Consider the following 16,887-nt stretch of genomic DNA (forward strand, 5'->3'; position numbering starts at 1 on the left):
ACTGTATAAAAAGCCATTGCATTGTTGGCTCAATTGGGGGCTCTATATCTTAGCTGTATTTGATGGAATTTTTTAATTTTGCACTTTAGACAGTGCACAATAAGCCGCCTAATGCATTTTCTGCCCATTCTGCGGCGCTGTTTCTCGGCCGCCTCAGAGGGTGCGTTAAATTTGACATTGTCCCATTAGACTAGAGCTCCTACTCTGACGAAATCCACATTTTGAGCAGTTTTTACTGTAGAATTTTTTTTTAATGAATTTTTTAATTTTGCACTTTAGACAGTGCACAAAAAGCTGCCTAATGCATTTTCTGCCCATTTCGTGGCGCTGTTTCTCGGCCGCCTCAGAGGGTGCGTTAAATTTGACAAAGTCCCATTAGACTAGAGCTCCTACTCTGACGAAATCCACATTTTGAGGAGTTTTTACTGTAGAATTTTTGTTTAATTAATTTTTAAATTTAGCACTTTAGACAGTGCACAATAAGCTACCTAATGCATTTTCTGCCCATTTCGTGGCGCTGTTTCTCGGCCGCCTCAGAGGGTGCGTTAAATTTGACAAAGTCCCATTAGACTAGAGCTCCTACTCTAACGAAATCCAAATTTTGAGCAGTTTTTACTGTAGAATTTTATTTTAATGAATTTTTGAATTTTGCTTTTTACAGTGCACAATAAGCTGCCTAATGCATTTTCTGCCCATTCTGCGGCGCTGTTTCTCGGCTGCCTCAGAGGGTGCGTTAAATTTGACATTGTCCCATTAGACTAGAGCTCGAACTCTGACGAAATCCACATTTTTAGCAGTTTTTACTGTAGAATTTTTTTTTAATGAATTTTTGAATTTTGTACTTTAGACAGTGCACAATAAGCCGCCTAATGCATTTCTGCCCATTTCGTGGCGCTGTTTCTCGGCCGCCTCAGAGGGTGCGTTAAATTTGACATTGTCCCATTAGACTAGAGCTCGAACTCTGACGAAATCCACATTTTTAGCAGTTTTTACTGTAGATTTTTTTTTTAATGAATTTTTGAATTTTGTACTTTAGACAGTGCACAATAAGCCGCCTAATGCATTTCTGCCCATTTCGTGGCGCTGTTTCTCGGCCGCCTCAGAGGGTGCGTTAAATTTGACATTGTCCCATTAGACTAGAGCTCCTACTCTGACGAAATCCACATTTTGAGCAGTTTTTACTGTAGAATTTTTTTTTAATGAATTTTTGAATTTTGCACTTTAGACAGTGCACAATAAGCTGCCTAATGCATTTTCTGCCCATTTCGTGGCGCTGTTTCTCAGCCGCCTCAGAGGGTGCGTTAAATTTGACAAAGTCCCATTAGACTAGAGCTCCTACTCTGACGAAATCCACATTTTGAGCAGTTTTTACTGTAGAATGTTTTTTTAATGAATTTTTGAATTTTGCACTTTAGACAGTGCACAATAAGCTGCCTAATGCATTTTCTGCCCATTTCGTGGCGCTGTTTCTCGGCCGCCTCAGAGGGTGCGTTAAATTTGACAAAGTCCCATTAGACTAGAGCTCCTACTCTAACGAAATCCAAATTTTGAGCAGTTTTTACTGTAGATTTTTTTTTTAATGATTTTTTTGAAGTTTGGTTTTTACAGTGCACAATAAGCCGCCTAATACATTTTCTGCCCATTTCGTGGCGCTGTTTCTCGGCCGCCTCAGAGGGTGCGTTAAATTTGACAAAGTCCCATTAGACTAGAGCTCCTACTCTGACGAAATCCACATTTTGAGGAGTTTTTACTGTAGAATTTTTGTTTAATTAATTTTTAAATTTTGCACTTTAGACAGTGCACAATAAGCTGCCTAATGCATTTTCTGCCCATTTCGTGGCGCTGTTTCTCGGCCGCCTCAGAGGGTGCGTTAAATTTGACAAAGTCCCATTAGACTAGAGCTCCTACTCTAATGAAATCCAAATTTTGAGCAGTTTTTACTGTAGAATTTTATTTTAATGAATTTTTGAATTTTGCTTTTTACAGTGCACAATAAGCTGCCTAATGCATTTTCTGCCCATTCTGCGGCGCTGTTTCTCGGCTGCCTCAGAGGGTGCGTTAAATTTGACATTGTCCCATTAGACTAAAGCTCCTACTCTGACGAAATCCACATTTTGAGCAGTTTTTACTGTAGTATTTTTTTTTTATGAATTTTTGAATTTTGCACTTAAGACAGTGCACAATAAGCCGCCTAATGCATTTCTGCCCATTTCGTGGCGCTGTTTCTCGGCCGCCTCAGAGGGTGCGTTAAATTTGACATTGTCCCATTAGACTAGAGCTCGAACTCTGACGAAATCCACATTTTTAGCAGTTTTTACTGTAGATTTTTTTTTTTATGAATTTTTGAATTTTGTACTTTAGACAGTGCACAATAAGCCGCCTAATGCATTTCTGCCCATTTCGTGGCGCTGTTTCTCGGCCGCCTCAGAGGGTGCGTTAAATTTGACATTGTCCCATTAGACTAGAGCTCGAACTCTGACGAAATCCACATTTTTAGCAGTTTTTACTGTAGATTTTTTTTTTTATGAATTTTTGAATTTTGTACTTTAGACAGTGCACAATAAGCCGCCTAATGCATTTCTGCCCATTTCGTGGCGCTGTTTCTCGGCCGCCTCAGAGGGTGCGTTAAATTTGACATTGTCCCATTAGACTAGAGCTCCTACTCTGACGAAATCCACATTTTGAGCAGTTTTTACTGTAGAATTTTTTTTTAATGAATTTTTGAATTTTGCACTTTAGACAGTGCACAATAAGCTGCCTAATGCATTTTCTGCCCATTTCGTGGCGCTGTTTCTCGGCCGCCTCAGAGGGTGCGTTAAATTTGACAAAGTCCCATTAGACTAGAGCTCCTACTCTGACGAAATCCACAGTTTGAGCAGTTTTTACTGTAGAATGTTTTTTTAATGAATTTTTGAATTTTGCACTTTAGACAGTGCACAATAAGCTGCCTAATGCATTTTCTGCCCATTTCGTGGCGCTGTTTCTCGGCCGCCTCAGAGGGTGCGTTAAATTTGACAAAGTCCCATTAGACTAGAGCTCCTACTCTAACGAAATCCAAATTTTGAGCAGTTTTTACTGTAGATTTTTTTTTTAATGAATTTTTTGAAGTTTGCTTTTTACAGTGCACAATAAGCCGCCTAATGCATTTTCTGCCCATTTCGTGGCGCTGTTTCTCGGCCGCCTCAGAGGGTGCGTTAAATTTGACAAAGTCCCATTAGACTAGAGCTCCTACTCTAATGAAATCCAAATTTTGAGCAGTTTTTACTGTAGAATTTTATTTTAATGAATTTTTGAATTTTGCTTTTTACAGTGCACAATAAGCTGCCTAATGCATTTTCTGCCCATTCTGCGGCGCTGTTTCTCGGCTGCCTCAGAGGGTGCGTTAAATTTGACATTGTCCCATTAGACTAAAGCTCCTACTCTGACGAAATCCACATTTTGAGCAGTTTTTACTGTAGTATTTTTTTTTAATGAATTTTTGAATTTTGCACTTAAGACAGTGCACAATAAGCCGCCTAATGCATTTCTGCCCATTTCGTGGCGCTGTTTCTCGGCCGCCTCAGAGGGTGCGTTAAATTTGACATTGTCCCATTAGACTAGAGCTCGAACTCTGACGAAATCCACATTTTTAGCAGTTTTTACTGTAGATTTTTTTTTTAATGAATTTTTGAATTTTGTACTTTAGACAGTGCACAATAAGCCGCCTAATGCATTTCTGCCCATTTCGTGGCGCTGTTTCTCGGCCGCCTCAGAGGGTGCGTTAAATTTGACATTGTCCCATTAGACTAGAGCTCCTACTCTGACGAAATCCACATTTTGAGCAGTTTTTACTGTAGAATTTTTTTTAATGGATTTTTGAATTTTGCACTTTAGACAGTGCACAATAAGCTGCCTAATGCATTTTCTGCCCATTTCGTGGCGCTGTTTCTCGGCCGCCTCAGAGGGTGCGTTAAATTTGACAAAGTCCCATTAGACTAGAGCTCCTACTCTGACGAAATCCACATTTTGAGCAGTTTTTACTGTAGAATTTTTTTTTAATGAATTTTTGAATTTTGCACTTTAGACAGTGCACAATAAGCTGCCTAATGCATTTTCTGCCCATTTCGTGGCGCTGTTTCTCGGCCGCCTCAGAGGGTGCGTTAAATTTGACAAAGTCCCATTAGACTAGAGCTCCTACTCTAACGAAATCCAAATTTTGAGCAGTTTTTACTGTAGATTTTTTTTTTTATGAATTTTTTGAAGTTTGCTTTTTACAGTGCACAATAAGCCGCCTAATGCATTTTCTGCCCATTTCGTGGCGCTGTTTCTCGGCCGCCTCAGAGGGTGCGTTAAATTTGACAAAGTCCCATTAGACTAGAGCTCCTACTCTGACGAAATCCACATTTTGAGCAGTTTTTACTGTAGAATGTTTTTTTAATGAATTTTTGAAGTTTGCTTTTTACAGTGCACAATAAGCTGCCTAATGCATTTTCTGCCCATTTCGTGGCGCTGTTTCTCGGCCGCCTCAGAGGGTGCGTTAAATTTGACATTGTCCCATTAGACTAAAGCTCCTACTCTGACGAAATCCACATTTTGAGCAGTTTTTACTGTAGAATTGGTTTTTTATGAAGTTTAGAATTTTGTACTTTAGACAGTGAACAATAAGCAGCCTAACACATTTTCTGCCCATTTCGCGGCGCTGTTTCTCGGCCGCCTCAGAGGTTGCGTTAAATTGGACATTATCCTATTATAGGACAGCTGTTCCTCTGATGAAATCCACAGTTTGAGCAGTTTTTACTGTAGAATTTTTTTTCTATGAATCTTTTAATTTTGCATTTTACAGTGCACAAAGAGCCGCCAAATACATTTTCTGCCCAGTTCGGGGCGCTGTTTCACGGCCGCCTCAGAGGGTGTGTTAAATTGGACATTGTCCCATTATAACAGAGCTACTCCTTTAACGAAATCCAAATTTTGACCAGTTTTTACTGTAGAATATTATTTTTATGAGTCTTTGAACTTGGCACTTTACACAATGCACAATGAGCCGCCTAATACATTTTTCTGCCCATTTCACGGCGCTGTTTCTCGGCCGCATCAGAGGGTGCGTTAAATTTGACATTATCCTATTATAGTAGAGCTACTCCTCTAACGAAATCCACATTTTAAACAGGTTTTACTGTAGATTTTTTTTACTGTGGAATTATTGTTTTATGAAGCTTTGGACTTGATTTTTCACAATGCACAGAGCGTATTGCGCCTTAGGCCCAATTGGTGGCGCTGTTTCTCGGCCGCCTCAGAGGGTGCGTTAAAGTGGACATTGTCCCGTTATAGGACAGCTGTTCTTAATGAAATCCAAATCTTGAGCAGTTTTACTGTGGAATTATTGTTTTATGAAGCTTTGGACTTGACTTTTCACAATGCACAGAGCGTATTGCGCCTTAGGCCCAATTGGTGGCGCTGTTTCTCGGCCGCCTCAGAGGGTGCGTTAAAGTGGACATTGTCCCGTTATAGGACAGCTGTTCTTAATGAAATCCAAATCTTGAGCAGTTTTACTGTGGAATTATTGTTTTGTGAAGCTTTGAACTTTACATAACCCAATGCACAAAGAGGCGTATTGCGCCTTAGGCCCATTTGGCTGCGCTGTTTCTCGGCCGCCTCAGAGGGTGCGTTAAAGTGGACATTGTCCCGTTATAGGACAGCTGTTCCTATTGAAATCCAAATCTGGAGCAGTTTTTACTGTGGAATCATTGTTTTGTGAAGCTTTGAACTCATAACACACTGCAGAAAGGCGTATTTGTGCATTGTGTAATGTGTCATGTTAATTGATTGATTGGTTAATGAGTGTGCTCCCAATTATTGTGGATTCCTCTCAGGTGTGTTTGTCATGTGTCCATGCCATGTGATGTTCTATTTAAGCTGCACCTGTAGCAATAATTGATTGTGTATTCTCACTGCAACCTGTGTAAAGCATGATTATTCTCTTTAACAGGTATCTAGTCAAGCTATGTTTAACATGTCAAGGTAAAAAATTCATACAAAAAAAAATTCTACAGTAAAAACTGCTCAAAATTTGGATTTCGTTAGAGTAGTAGCTCTACTCTATTGGGACTTTGTCAAATTTAACGCACCCTCTGAGGCGGCCGAGAAACAGCGCCACGAAATGGGCAGAAAATGCATTAGGCAGCTTATTGTGCACTGTCTTAAGTGCAAAATTCAAAAATTCATTAAAAAGAAATTCTACAGTAAAAACTACTCAAAATGTGGATTTCGTCAGAGTAGGAGCTCTAGTCTAATGGGACAATGTCAAATTTAACGCACCCTCTGAGGCAGCCGAGAAACAGCGCCGCAGATTGGGCAGAAAATGCATTAGGCGGCTTATTGTGCACTGTAAAAAGCAAACTTCAAAAATTCATTAAAATAAAATTCTACAGTAAAAACTGCTCAAAATGTGGATTTCGTTAGAGTAGGAGCTCTAGTCTAATGGGACAATGTCAAATTTAACGCACCCTCTGAGGCAGCCGAGAAACAGCGCCGCAGATTGGGCAGAAAATGCATTAGGCGGCTTATTGTGCACTGTAAAAAGCAAACTTCAAAAATTCATTAAAATAAAATTCTACAGTAAAAACTGCTCAAAATTTGGATTTCGTTAGAGTAGGAGCTCTAGTCTAATGGGACTTTGTCAAATTTAACGCACCCTCTGAGGCAGCCGAGAAACAGCGCCGCAGATTGGGCAGAAAATGCATTAGGCGGCTTATTGTGCACTGTAAAAAGCAAACTTCAAAAATTCATTAAAAAAACATTCTACAGTAAAAACTGCTCAAAATGTGGATTTCGTTAGAGTAGGAGCTCTAGTCTAATGGGACAATGTCAAATTTAACGCACCCTCTGAGGCAGCCGAGAAACAGCGCCGCAGATTGGGCAGAAAATGCATTAGGCGGCTTATTGTGCACTGTAAAAAGCAAACTTCAAAAATTCATTAAAATAAAATTCTACAGTAAAAACTGCTCAAAATTTGGATTTCGTTAGAGTAGGAGCTCTAGTCTAATGGGACTTTGTCAAATTTAACGCACCCTCTGAGGCGGCCGAGAAACAGCGCCACGAAATGGGCAGAAAATGCATTAGGCAGCTTATTGTGCACTGTCTAAAGTGCAAAATTCAAAAATTCATTAAAAAAAAATTCTACAGTAAAAACTGCTCAAAATGTGGATTTCGTCAGAGTAGGAGCTCTAGTCTAATGGGACAATGTCAAATTTAACGCACCCTCTGAGGCGGCCGAGAAACAGCGCCACGAAATGGGCAGAAATGCATTAGGCGGCTTATTGTGCACTGTCTAAAGTACAAAATTCAAAAATTCATTAAAAAAACATTCTACAGTAAAAACTGCTCAAAATGTGGATTTCGTCAGAGTAGGAGCTCTAGTCTAATGGGACTTTGTCAAATTTAACGCACCCTCTGAGGCGGCCGAGAAACAGCGCCGCAGAATGGGCAGAAAATGCATTAGGCGGCTTATTGTGCACTGTAAAAAGCAAACTTCAAAAATTCATTAAAAAAAAAATCTACAGTAAAAACTGCTCAAAATTTGGATTTCGTTAGAGTAGTAGCTCTACTCTATTGGGACTTTGTCAAATTTAACGCACCCTCTGAGGCGGCCGAGAAACAGCGCCACGAAATGGGCAGAAAATGCATTAGGCAGCTTATTGTGCACTGTCTTAAGTGCAAAATTCAAAAATTCATTAAAAAGAAATTCTACAGTAAAAACTACTCAAAATGTGGATTTCGTCAGAGTAGGAGCTCTAGTCTAATGGGACAATGTCAAATTTAACGCACCCTCTGAGGCGGCCGAGAAACAGCGCCACGAAATGGGCAGAAATGCATTAGGCGGCTTATTGTGCACTGTCTAAAGTACAAAATTCAAAAATTCATTAAAAAAACATTCTACAGTAAAAACTGCTCAAAATGTGGATTTCGTCAGAGTAGGAGCTCTAGTCTAATGGGACTTTGTCAAATTTAACGCACCCTCTGAGGCGGCCGAGAAACAGCGCCGCAGAATGGGCAGAAAATGCATTAGGCGGCTTATTGTGCACTGTAAAAAGCAAACTTCAAAAATTCATTAAAAAAAAAATCTACAGTAAAAACTGCTCAAAATTTGGATTTCGTTAGAGTAGTAGCTCTACTCTATTGGGACTTTGTCAAATTTAACGCACCCTCTGAGGCGGCCGAGAAACAGCGCCACGAAATGGGCAGAAAATGCATTAGGCAGCTTATTGTGCACTGTCTTAAGTGCAAAATTCAAAAATTCATTAAAAAGAAATTCTACAGTAAAAACTACTCAAAATGTGGATTTCGTCAGAGTAGGAGCTCTAGTCTAATGGGACAATGTCAAATTTAACGCACCCTCTGAGGCAGCCGAGAAACAGCGCCGCAGATTGGGCAGAAAATGCATTAGGCAGCTTATTGTGCACGGTAAAAAGCAAACTTCAAAAATTCATTAAAATAAAATTCTACAGTAAAAACTGCTCAAAATGTGGATTTCGTTAGAGTAGGAGCTCTAGTCTAATGGGACAATGTCAAATTTAACGCACCCTCTGAGGCAGCCGAGAAACAGCGCCGCAGATTGGGCAGAAAATGCATTAGGCGGCTTATTGTGCACTGTCTAAAGTGCAAAATTCAAAAATTCATTAAAAAAAAATTCTACAGTAAAAACTGCTCAAAATGTGGATTTCGTCAGAGTAGGAGCTCTAGTCTAATGGGACAATGTCAAATTTAACGCACCCTCTGAGGCAGCCGAGAAACAGCGCCGCAGAATGGGCAGAAAATGCATTAGGCAGCTTATTGTGCACTGTAAAAAGCAAAATTCAAAAATTCATTAAAATAAAATTCTACAGTAAAAACTGCTCAAAATTTGGATTTCATTAGAGTAGGAGCTCTAGTCTAATGGGACTTTGTCAAATTTAACGCACCCTCTGAGGCGGCCGAGAAACAGCGCCACGAAATGGGCAGAAAATGTATTAGGCAGCTTATTGTGCACTGTCTAAAGTGCAAAATTTAAAAATTAATTAAACAAAAATTCTACAGTAAAAACTCCTCAAAATGTGGATTTCGTCAGAGTAGGAGCTCTAGTCTAATGGGACTTTGTCAAATTTAACGCACCCTCTGAGGCGGCCGAGAAACAGCGCCACGAAATGGGCAGAAAATGTATTAGGCGGCTTATTGTGCACTGTAAAAAGCAAACTTCAAAAAATTCATTAAAAAAAAAATCTACAGTAAAAACTGCTCAAAATTTGGATTTCGTTAGAGTAGGAGCTCTAGTCTAATGGGACTTTGTCAAATTTAACGCACCCTCTGAGGCGGCCGAGAAACAGCGCCACGAAATGGGCAGAAAATGCATTAGGCAGCTTATTGTGCACTGTCTAAAGTGCAAAATTCAAAAATTCATTAAAAAAACATTCTACAGTAAAAACTGCTCAAAATGTGGATTTCGTCAGAGTAGGAGCTCTAGTCTAATGGGACTTTGTCAAATTTAACGCACCCTCTGAGGCGGCTGAGAAACAGCGCCACGAAATGGGCAGAAAATGCATTAGGCAGCTTATTGTGCACTGTCTAAAGTGCAAAATTCAAAAATTCATTAAAAAAAAATTCTACAGTAAAAACTGCTCAAAATGTGGATTTCGTCAGAGTAGGAGCTCTAGTCTAATGGGACAATGTCAAATTTAACGCACCCTCTGAGGCGGCCGAGAAACAGCGCCACGAAATGGGCAGAAATGCATTAGGCGGCTTATTGTGCACTGTCTAAAGTACAAAATTCAAAAATTCATTAAAAAAAAAATCTACAGTAAAAACTGCTAAAAATGTGGATTTCGTCAGAGTTCGAGCTCTAGTCTAATGGGACAATGTCAAATTTAACGCACCCTCTGAGGCGGCCGAGAAACAGCGCCACGAAATGGGCAGAAATGCATTAGGCGGCTTATTGTGCACTGTCTAAAGTACAAAATTCAAAAATTCATTAAAAAAAAATTCTACAGTAAAAACTGCTCAAAATGTGGATTTCGTCAGAGTAGGAGCTCTAGTCTAATGGGACAATGTCAAATTTAACGCACCCTCTGAGGCGGCCGAGAAACAGCGCCACGAAATGGGCAGAAATGCATTAGGCGGCTTATTGTGCACTGTCTAAAGTACAAAATTCAAAAATTCATTAAAAAAAAAATCTACAGTAAAAACTGCTAAAAATGTGGATTTCGTCAGAGTTCGAGCTCTAGTCTAATGGGACAATGTCAAATTTAACGCACCCTCTGAGGCGGCCGAGAAACAGCGCCACGAAATGGGCAGAAATGCATTAGGCGGCTTATTGTGCACTGTCTAAAGTACAAAATTCAAAAATTCATTAAAAAAAAATTCTACAGTAAAAACTGCTAAAAATGTGGATTTCGTCAGAGTTCGAGCTCTAGTCTAATGGGACAATGTCAAATTTAACGCACCCTCTGAGGCAGCCGAGAAACAGCGCCGCAGAATGGGCAGAAAATGCATTAGGCAGCTTATTGTGCACTGTAAAAAGCAAAATTCAAAAATTCATTAAAATAAAATTCTACAGTAAAAACTGCTCAAAATTTGGATTTCGTTAGAGTAGGAGCTCTAGTCTAATGGGACTTTGTCAAATTTAACGCACCCTCTGAGGCGGCCGAGAAACAGCGCCACGAAATGGGCAGAAAATGCATTAGGTAGCTTATTGTGCACTGTCTAAAGTGCTAAATTTAAAAATTAATTAAACAAAAATTCTACAGTAAAAACTCCTCAAAATGTGGATTTCGTCCGAGTAGGAGCTCTAGTCTAATGGGACTTTGTCAAATTTAACGCACCCTCTGAGGCGGCCGAGAAACAGCGCCACGAAATGGGCAGAAAATGCATTAGGCAGCTTTTTGTGCACTGTCTAAAGTGCAAAATTAAAAAATTCATTAAAAAAAAATTCTACAGTAAAAACTGCTCAAAATGTGGATTTCGTCAGAGTAGGAGCTCTAGTCTAATGGGACAATGTCAAATTTAACGCACCCTCTGAGGCGGCCGAGAAACAGCGCCGCAGAATGGGCAGAAAATGCATTAGGCGGCTTATTGTGCACTGTCTAAAGTGCAAAATTAAAAAATTCCATCAAATACAGCTAAGATATAGAGCCCCCAATTGAGCCAACAATGCAATGGCTTTTTATACAGTAAAACGTGAAATTGTGCATGATTATATTCAAGCAGATACAGGGTAAAACATCAGTAAAACCAAATAGGCCAACAATGTGATAACTCTTCTGTATTTTGTCAGATTAGGTCCATATCTTTCTAATGTACAGTAACCATGCAATGGCACTTTCAAGTCAATGCAATTGAATTTAATTCATACAGTCATTTGTATAACCCTTTTCACAATACATATAATTTCAAGGCAGCTTTACAGAAAATGCAGGTTTCTATGTTACAAAACCACAATAGGATTTAATGAGATGATATCAGAAAGTACAGTTATAAGATACCACAAATTATAGTATTTACAAATATCATATATGCATCTAAGCAAAATTAATGTGTTAAAGCAATTATAAATAGATCATTTTGTATAATCATTCATGTTTGATGTTCTGGAGTCCTTGCAAGGGTAGGTTTCATCTATTCAAATGTGCTGGGTCATCTGAAGTCTTCATAAGAGGCTGGATCCAAGCTGGAGCATAATCTCAGTACCTTGTGAAATTCTAATTTGTAATAATAATAATAATAATTTAAAAAAAACATGTATTGAATACATTCAAATGATGTTATTTGCAATAATTAAAGAATAATGTAGGCCTAATTATATTTTAACAGACATTTATGTGTTATTATTATTTATTTACCTTTCAAAATACTTTATTATTCTTTTCTGGAAAAATATAAACAATACAAACAGGGTCTCTAATAAGTGTGAATAAGTGAAAAACCACACGGTCCCTAAATTGAGCTGATGACATACAATAATTAAAGAATAATGTAGCCTAATTATATTTATGTGCTTTAATATTTGTACAGTCCATTTTCGCTGATATATCAGTGTTATTTGCTTTTAAACATTTTTTATTATCATTTTATTCGGAATATAGACCCAAAAGTAACACAATCCCTTTAAAAACGCGAAAAAGAGAAAACCGCACGGTCCCTAAGTTGAGCGTCAATAAGAAGCCAGCAAACGCGGAAGTTCGCGTCATTTAAGGTGGAACGGATAGCGTCAATAAGAAGCTGCGAATAAGAAGCTGGATTCAGCCTCGTCAATAGTTCCATGGTACAGTGCATCAGGTGCTTTGATACCATGGTACTGAATTATTGCGCCATATTTATGTATTTTCATAGTGTAAGATTTTTCCAAATGCCAACATACTTAATAACACCTAGGTTTTTGCTTTGTTTTGGTACTTTTTTGTTAGTGTGGTCCAGTACCTGCGACTAAATCCCGCACATCGATCCAGCTGCAGTGCTGAGGTAAAGCTGCGCGAGGGCTTGACGTGTTGGTCCTGCAGTAATGTGGCGTCTTTCTTCCGTAGAAACTCTCCTCAACCTCGATCACATGATCTGAGCCACACCGCAGGATAGTGTTGTCCGTACACGACAGAGAGCGTCCCAGTTCTACAGAAACATTTTTAAAACTACATCATGTTTCTAGTAAAAATGCCTTTATAATGTTCAAATGAAAGTTTTTTTTTTTCCCTCAGGCGTACAATTAAGATACCTTGCATATCTCAAAATGTCTTTGGAGTAACATTGTTTTCTGTTGTTTGCCACGCTGTAAATAATGAATTCATTTTATTGGTGTAACTTAATATAATTGGTAGTGATGCACGATATATCGGCCGCCGATATAATATCGGCCGATATGGTCAATTTTTTACACATCGGTAACGTTCCGATGTCATAATCACACGTGTGCCGTGGTCCGTTAATGACACGTCCGATTCGCGAACTAATGACTCATTAACCATTCACTTTAATGAATGGTTAAAACAACTGATCTGTCCAACACTGAACTCAAGAGACATAAATCGGAAACACTTTACAATAAGGTTCCATTTATTAAAGTCTAGTTAACTACATTAGTTAACATTCTATTAATATTAGTTTCTATGCGGATTTACTCCATGACAAAACCACCCCAGTCATTCTAGAATGATTCATTATTTCCAAATAGAGCTACCATATTCAAGTCATCTGGTGAAATTGTCTTTATCACATATATCGCAGAAAAATAAAATATCGCAATGTCATTTTTTTACCAATATCGTGCAGCCCGTGTGTTTTCTATACAGAGATATCGACTCACTTTACATAACGAATAAGCATACCAATATATTAAATAAAATAGCCTACTTATATTATTTATCATGCTTAATTATAAATGCTATAAAAAAAGAAGGAAAGCGTAAAATACACCAAACTCACAAATGAAGTAGAATCTCTGACTATTTACTCAATAGAAGTGGGCTTATTCATATTACATACTTGTCTTTTTTTATTTGAGTGTTGGGGAATATTACTTTAAAAATGAATGCATTACAATATTGTGTTAATCCTAATTAGTTGCTTGAATGGAAAATAACGTGTTATGTTACTTTTGCGTTACTTTTTCTTACCTGGGCTGGACTTTGTTGTTTGTTTTATAACAAAAATAGTTCTGTTTATGGCAAATGTAAAGGCCCTTTCACACCAAAAGTGAAATGATGCAGAAGAATAAAGTTCAACACTCTTACTTCAGCAAAAAAAAGGAAACACAAATTTGATGTTTACCTAAAATAATTTTAGCTTACTAGTATGGCTGAATTGGATCATCAAAGGTCAGCAGCAAAGACTTTGGTTAATAAAGTGAGATTACATACATAAAGTATATTTGTGTTTAACATGTTTACTGTTGGTTTGCATGATATTCTGAGTTTGCATTTTATGGTTTTTATTCATTTTGAGGAATACTGAATTTGTTTTTGTGCAAGTGAGATGAGTAAATGCCCACATTTAGTCTAGAACTACAACAAGCATCATGTTTACACACACAGCACACACAAAGCTTTTTCACTTACTCCTGATTTCTTTTAACATTAGCACAGGAGAGGTGTAAGTCAATAAATGGGAAACAGTAACTTGCGTTACATATTTGAAAAAGTAACAGATATTTTGTAACTTTAAAAGTAATCTGATTACATAACTCATGTAATGTGTTAATGTGTTAATTACTTGTTGTAATACTGAAAACTAATGAGCATACCAATATATTAAAAAACTTATATTGTTATGCATAATTATATATAAATATTATATAAAAAAAAAGAAAGAAAGCGTAAAACTCACCAAACTCACAAATGAAGTAATATTCCTGACTACAGTTACTTGAGATCATCCAGTGTAACCCAGAGTGTGTGTTGATGTGTCCACAGCCAGTTTCCAGCCTCGGCTCACTGAGCCAGTTTGAGTAGACCACATCTGTACCATCTAACCAGATCAAGCCATCTGAGGACATATGTTGATGCAGGTCAAATGATTTCTCTACTCAAAAAGTCATGGAATGGATTATTAAACATTTGCCTTTATTTGCTTTCATTTCGATCATAAAATCATATTCTCAAAATGCATTTATTCAAATTGCTTAGAATCAGCACAAATCGGTTTATTGTGAAAATAATTACATTTATTCAGTTAAAAAGGATGAACGTGGTTAAAATATGGGCAAACAATATGTATGAAATCAGAAAAAAAAGGATTTATTAATGACAAATACTGTACCTGGTTATTTAAAACACATTCAGTTTAATAGTACTATTACATAAATCCTAGCTGTTTATGTATGACAAATGTGCATCAAATTCATTTGATTTTATGATGTCTAATCCAAACAGATGGAAATTGTGGGCCTAATACATACATTTAGGCCAAAATATTTTAGCCTAAATGTCTTACTATTGCTAAATAATAGAAAGGCCATAATATTTCAACTAAACCATCGCAGCATTAATTCAAGCTTTCACAATAATCTAGTGCCGTCACACCATGTACCTTCCGTGTCCAGAGCGAGGTTGATGGAGGTAGACACTAGTCCTATCCACCAGTCCTGCTCCGCCTTCAGGTGTTTCTGGAGAAAGTGCTGGGTTTCATCACTCTGGATGAAGGCCAGGTGCCCACCGTCCCGCTCACACCAAGCCTGAGCGCTGAGGAAACTGCTCTTCAGGGCCACAAACTCATAGCAGGAGCTCTCGAAAGCCTGTTGGTGCTCGGGGCAGGAAAGACCTTCAGGTCCTGCTTCGCCACATGCTGAGATGATCAGAAATAGCAAAGTAAAGAGTCTGCCATCCATCTCTAGTCATACATGAAGACTAGAAGAAGCATCCTGGTGTTTTTGTCTATATAAAGGGTTTTGAGCCCAGCCAAAAATACACCAGCTTTCCAGATGAGTCTATTGATTGGCTCTCAAACACAACCCATTGATGTAATAGCCTAATGGATGCATATTGTGTTTTTATACAAACAAAGGCAATGTTCATTTAGATCAACTAGATAAGACAGCCTTTACCCACAGAGTGACGCACGGTCATTGGATAGGCACTGTTAGTAGTTCCAGCTTAGTTTTTCACAAATCAGTCCACCAAGAATGAACTAACTGGTTTTGCCAGATGGTCTTTTAGCTGATCTCCCAGCTTGATCAGCTAAGACCAGTCAGGTCAGCTATAGACCCTAAATGTCCAAATATGTCCAAAACCAGCCTGGGAGACCAGCTAAAACCAGACAATATAAAGAAACAGTGACAAACTTAAGAGTTAAATAAAAATGTGAAAATGTTTACGAATTGAAACACTATGCAGCTTTCTTATTTTTTTTAAACACAACGTGTTTAGATATAGTTGAATTTCTGATCTTAAAATTAAAATCAAAGGCTTATTTCCTCCAAATTTACATATGAATATAAATTTAGCTTACGTGTTCAATAGTGTTTCGTATCTTATGATAAGAAATATTACTTAGATGAAACACTATAAATTGAACACATAAGGCATGTGCATGAAGTAATCGTTTTCAAAGATTCACGTTTTTGTTGTTTGCACTTTGAAACAGTTTAGATGTAGATGGTGCTGCACACGACACCGTTTTCAACTAAAAATGTTAAACTTTTTATGCGTTTTGGCCGTTCATTTACATGACGGTGTTTTGGGTGCCTTAAATTTTTTTTTGAAAACGGTCTTTGTGTAAACAACAAAAATGCGAATCTGTGAAAACGATGACGTCATGCACATGCGTATTGTGTTCAGTCTATAGTGTTTCATCGCCATCTAATGGCCTGGCAGCAGAATACAGCGTTTTTAGTCGTTTTTGTGTTGTCTGTACACAGAAAACTCAAGGGAAAAACTTCTGTTTAAAGCGTTGTCGTGTAAACGTACCCTTAGTTTGTCTTGAAAATCCAAGGTTTTTTTGTTTGTCTTTTTTTTTTTTTTTTTTTTTACTAAAATGAGGAACTGAGAACACATAAAGCTTTACATTTTCAGTGTAAAATACAGTCATTTCCACTACTGAAGTGTGAGTTGATGAATGTTTATGTGAATAAAAACCTAAATTATATAAATAGATCGAGTCTCTTCAGAAAATGTGGACTAAACCGGTCAATTCAGATTAGTTTAACGATCTCTCTCTCTCTCTCTCTCTCTCTCTCTCTCTCTCTCTCTCTCTCTCTCTCTCTCTCTCTCTCTCTCTCTCTCTCTCTCTCTCTCTCTCTCTCTCTCTCTCTCTCTCTCTTTTTTTTATACTTTTTGAAGAGTCAAAGTGGTAGTTGCGTAGCTGTCAATGGAGGGACATAAAGCTCTCTTTATTGTGTTCCGAAGATGAAGGAAAGTCTTCGGGTTTGGAACGAGGGTGAATAATTAATGACAG

At 38.1% G+C, this 16,887-nt stretch overlaps 1 protein-coding gene across 1 annotated transcript in view; it reads right to left on the minus strand.

Annotated features, from left to right (window-relative positions):
• The window catches only part of pkd1l2b (polycystic kidney disease 1 like 2b), a 51,645-nt gene extending 36,285 nt beyond the window's left edge, over nucleotides 1–15,360 (minus strand). The window contains exons 1-3 of the mRNA XM_056265781.1: nucleotides 15,025–15,360; nucleotides 14,323–14,481; nucleotides 12,427–12,612 (exon numbers count right to left, since the gene is read on the minus strand). Coding sequence (XP_056121756.1) covers nucleotides 12,427–12,612; nucleotides 14,323–14,481; nucleotides 15,025–15,322 — 643 coding nt within the window. The 5' untranslated portion in view covers nucleotides 15,323–15,360. The remainder of the gene's footprint in view (nucleotides 1–12,426; nucleotides 12,613–14,322; nucleotides 14,482–15,024) is intronic.
• Between the last annotated feature and the right edge of the window lie 1,527 nt (nucleotides 15,361–16,887).

Source organism: Rhinichthys klamathensis, unplaced genomic scaffold (genome assembly GCF_029890125.1).
Source record: "Rhinichthys klamathensis goyatoka isolate OS25496 unplaced genomic scaffold, OSU_Roscu_1.1 h1tg000240l_1, whole genome shotgun sequence".
Classification (NCBI taxonomy): domain Eukaryota; kingdom Metazoa; phylum Chordata; class Actinopteri; order Cypriniformes; family Leuciscidae; genus Rhinichthys; species Rhinichthys klamathensis.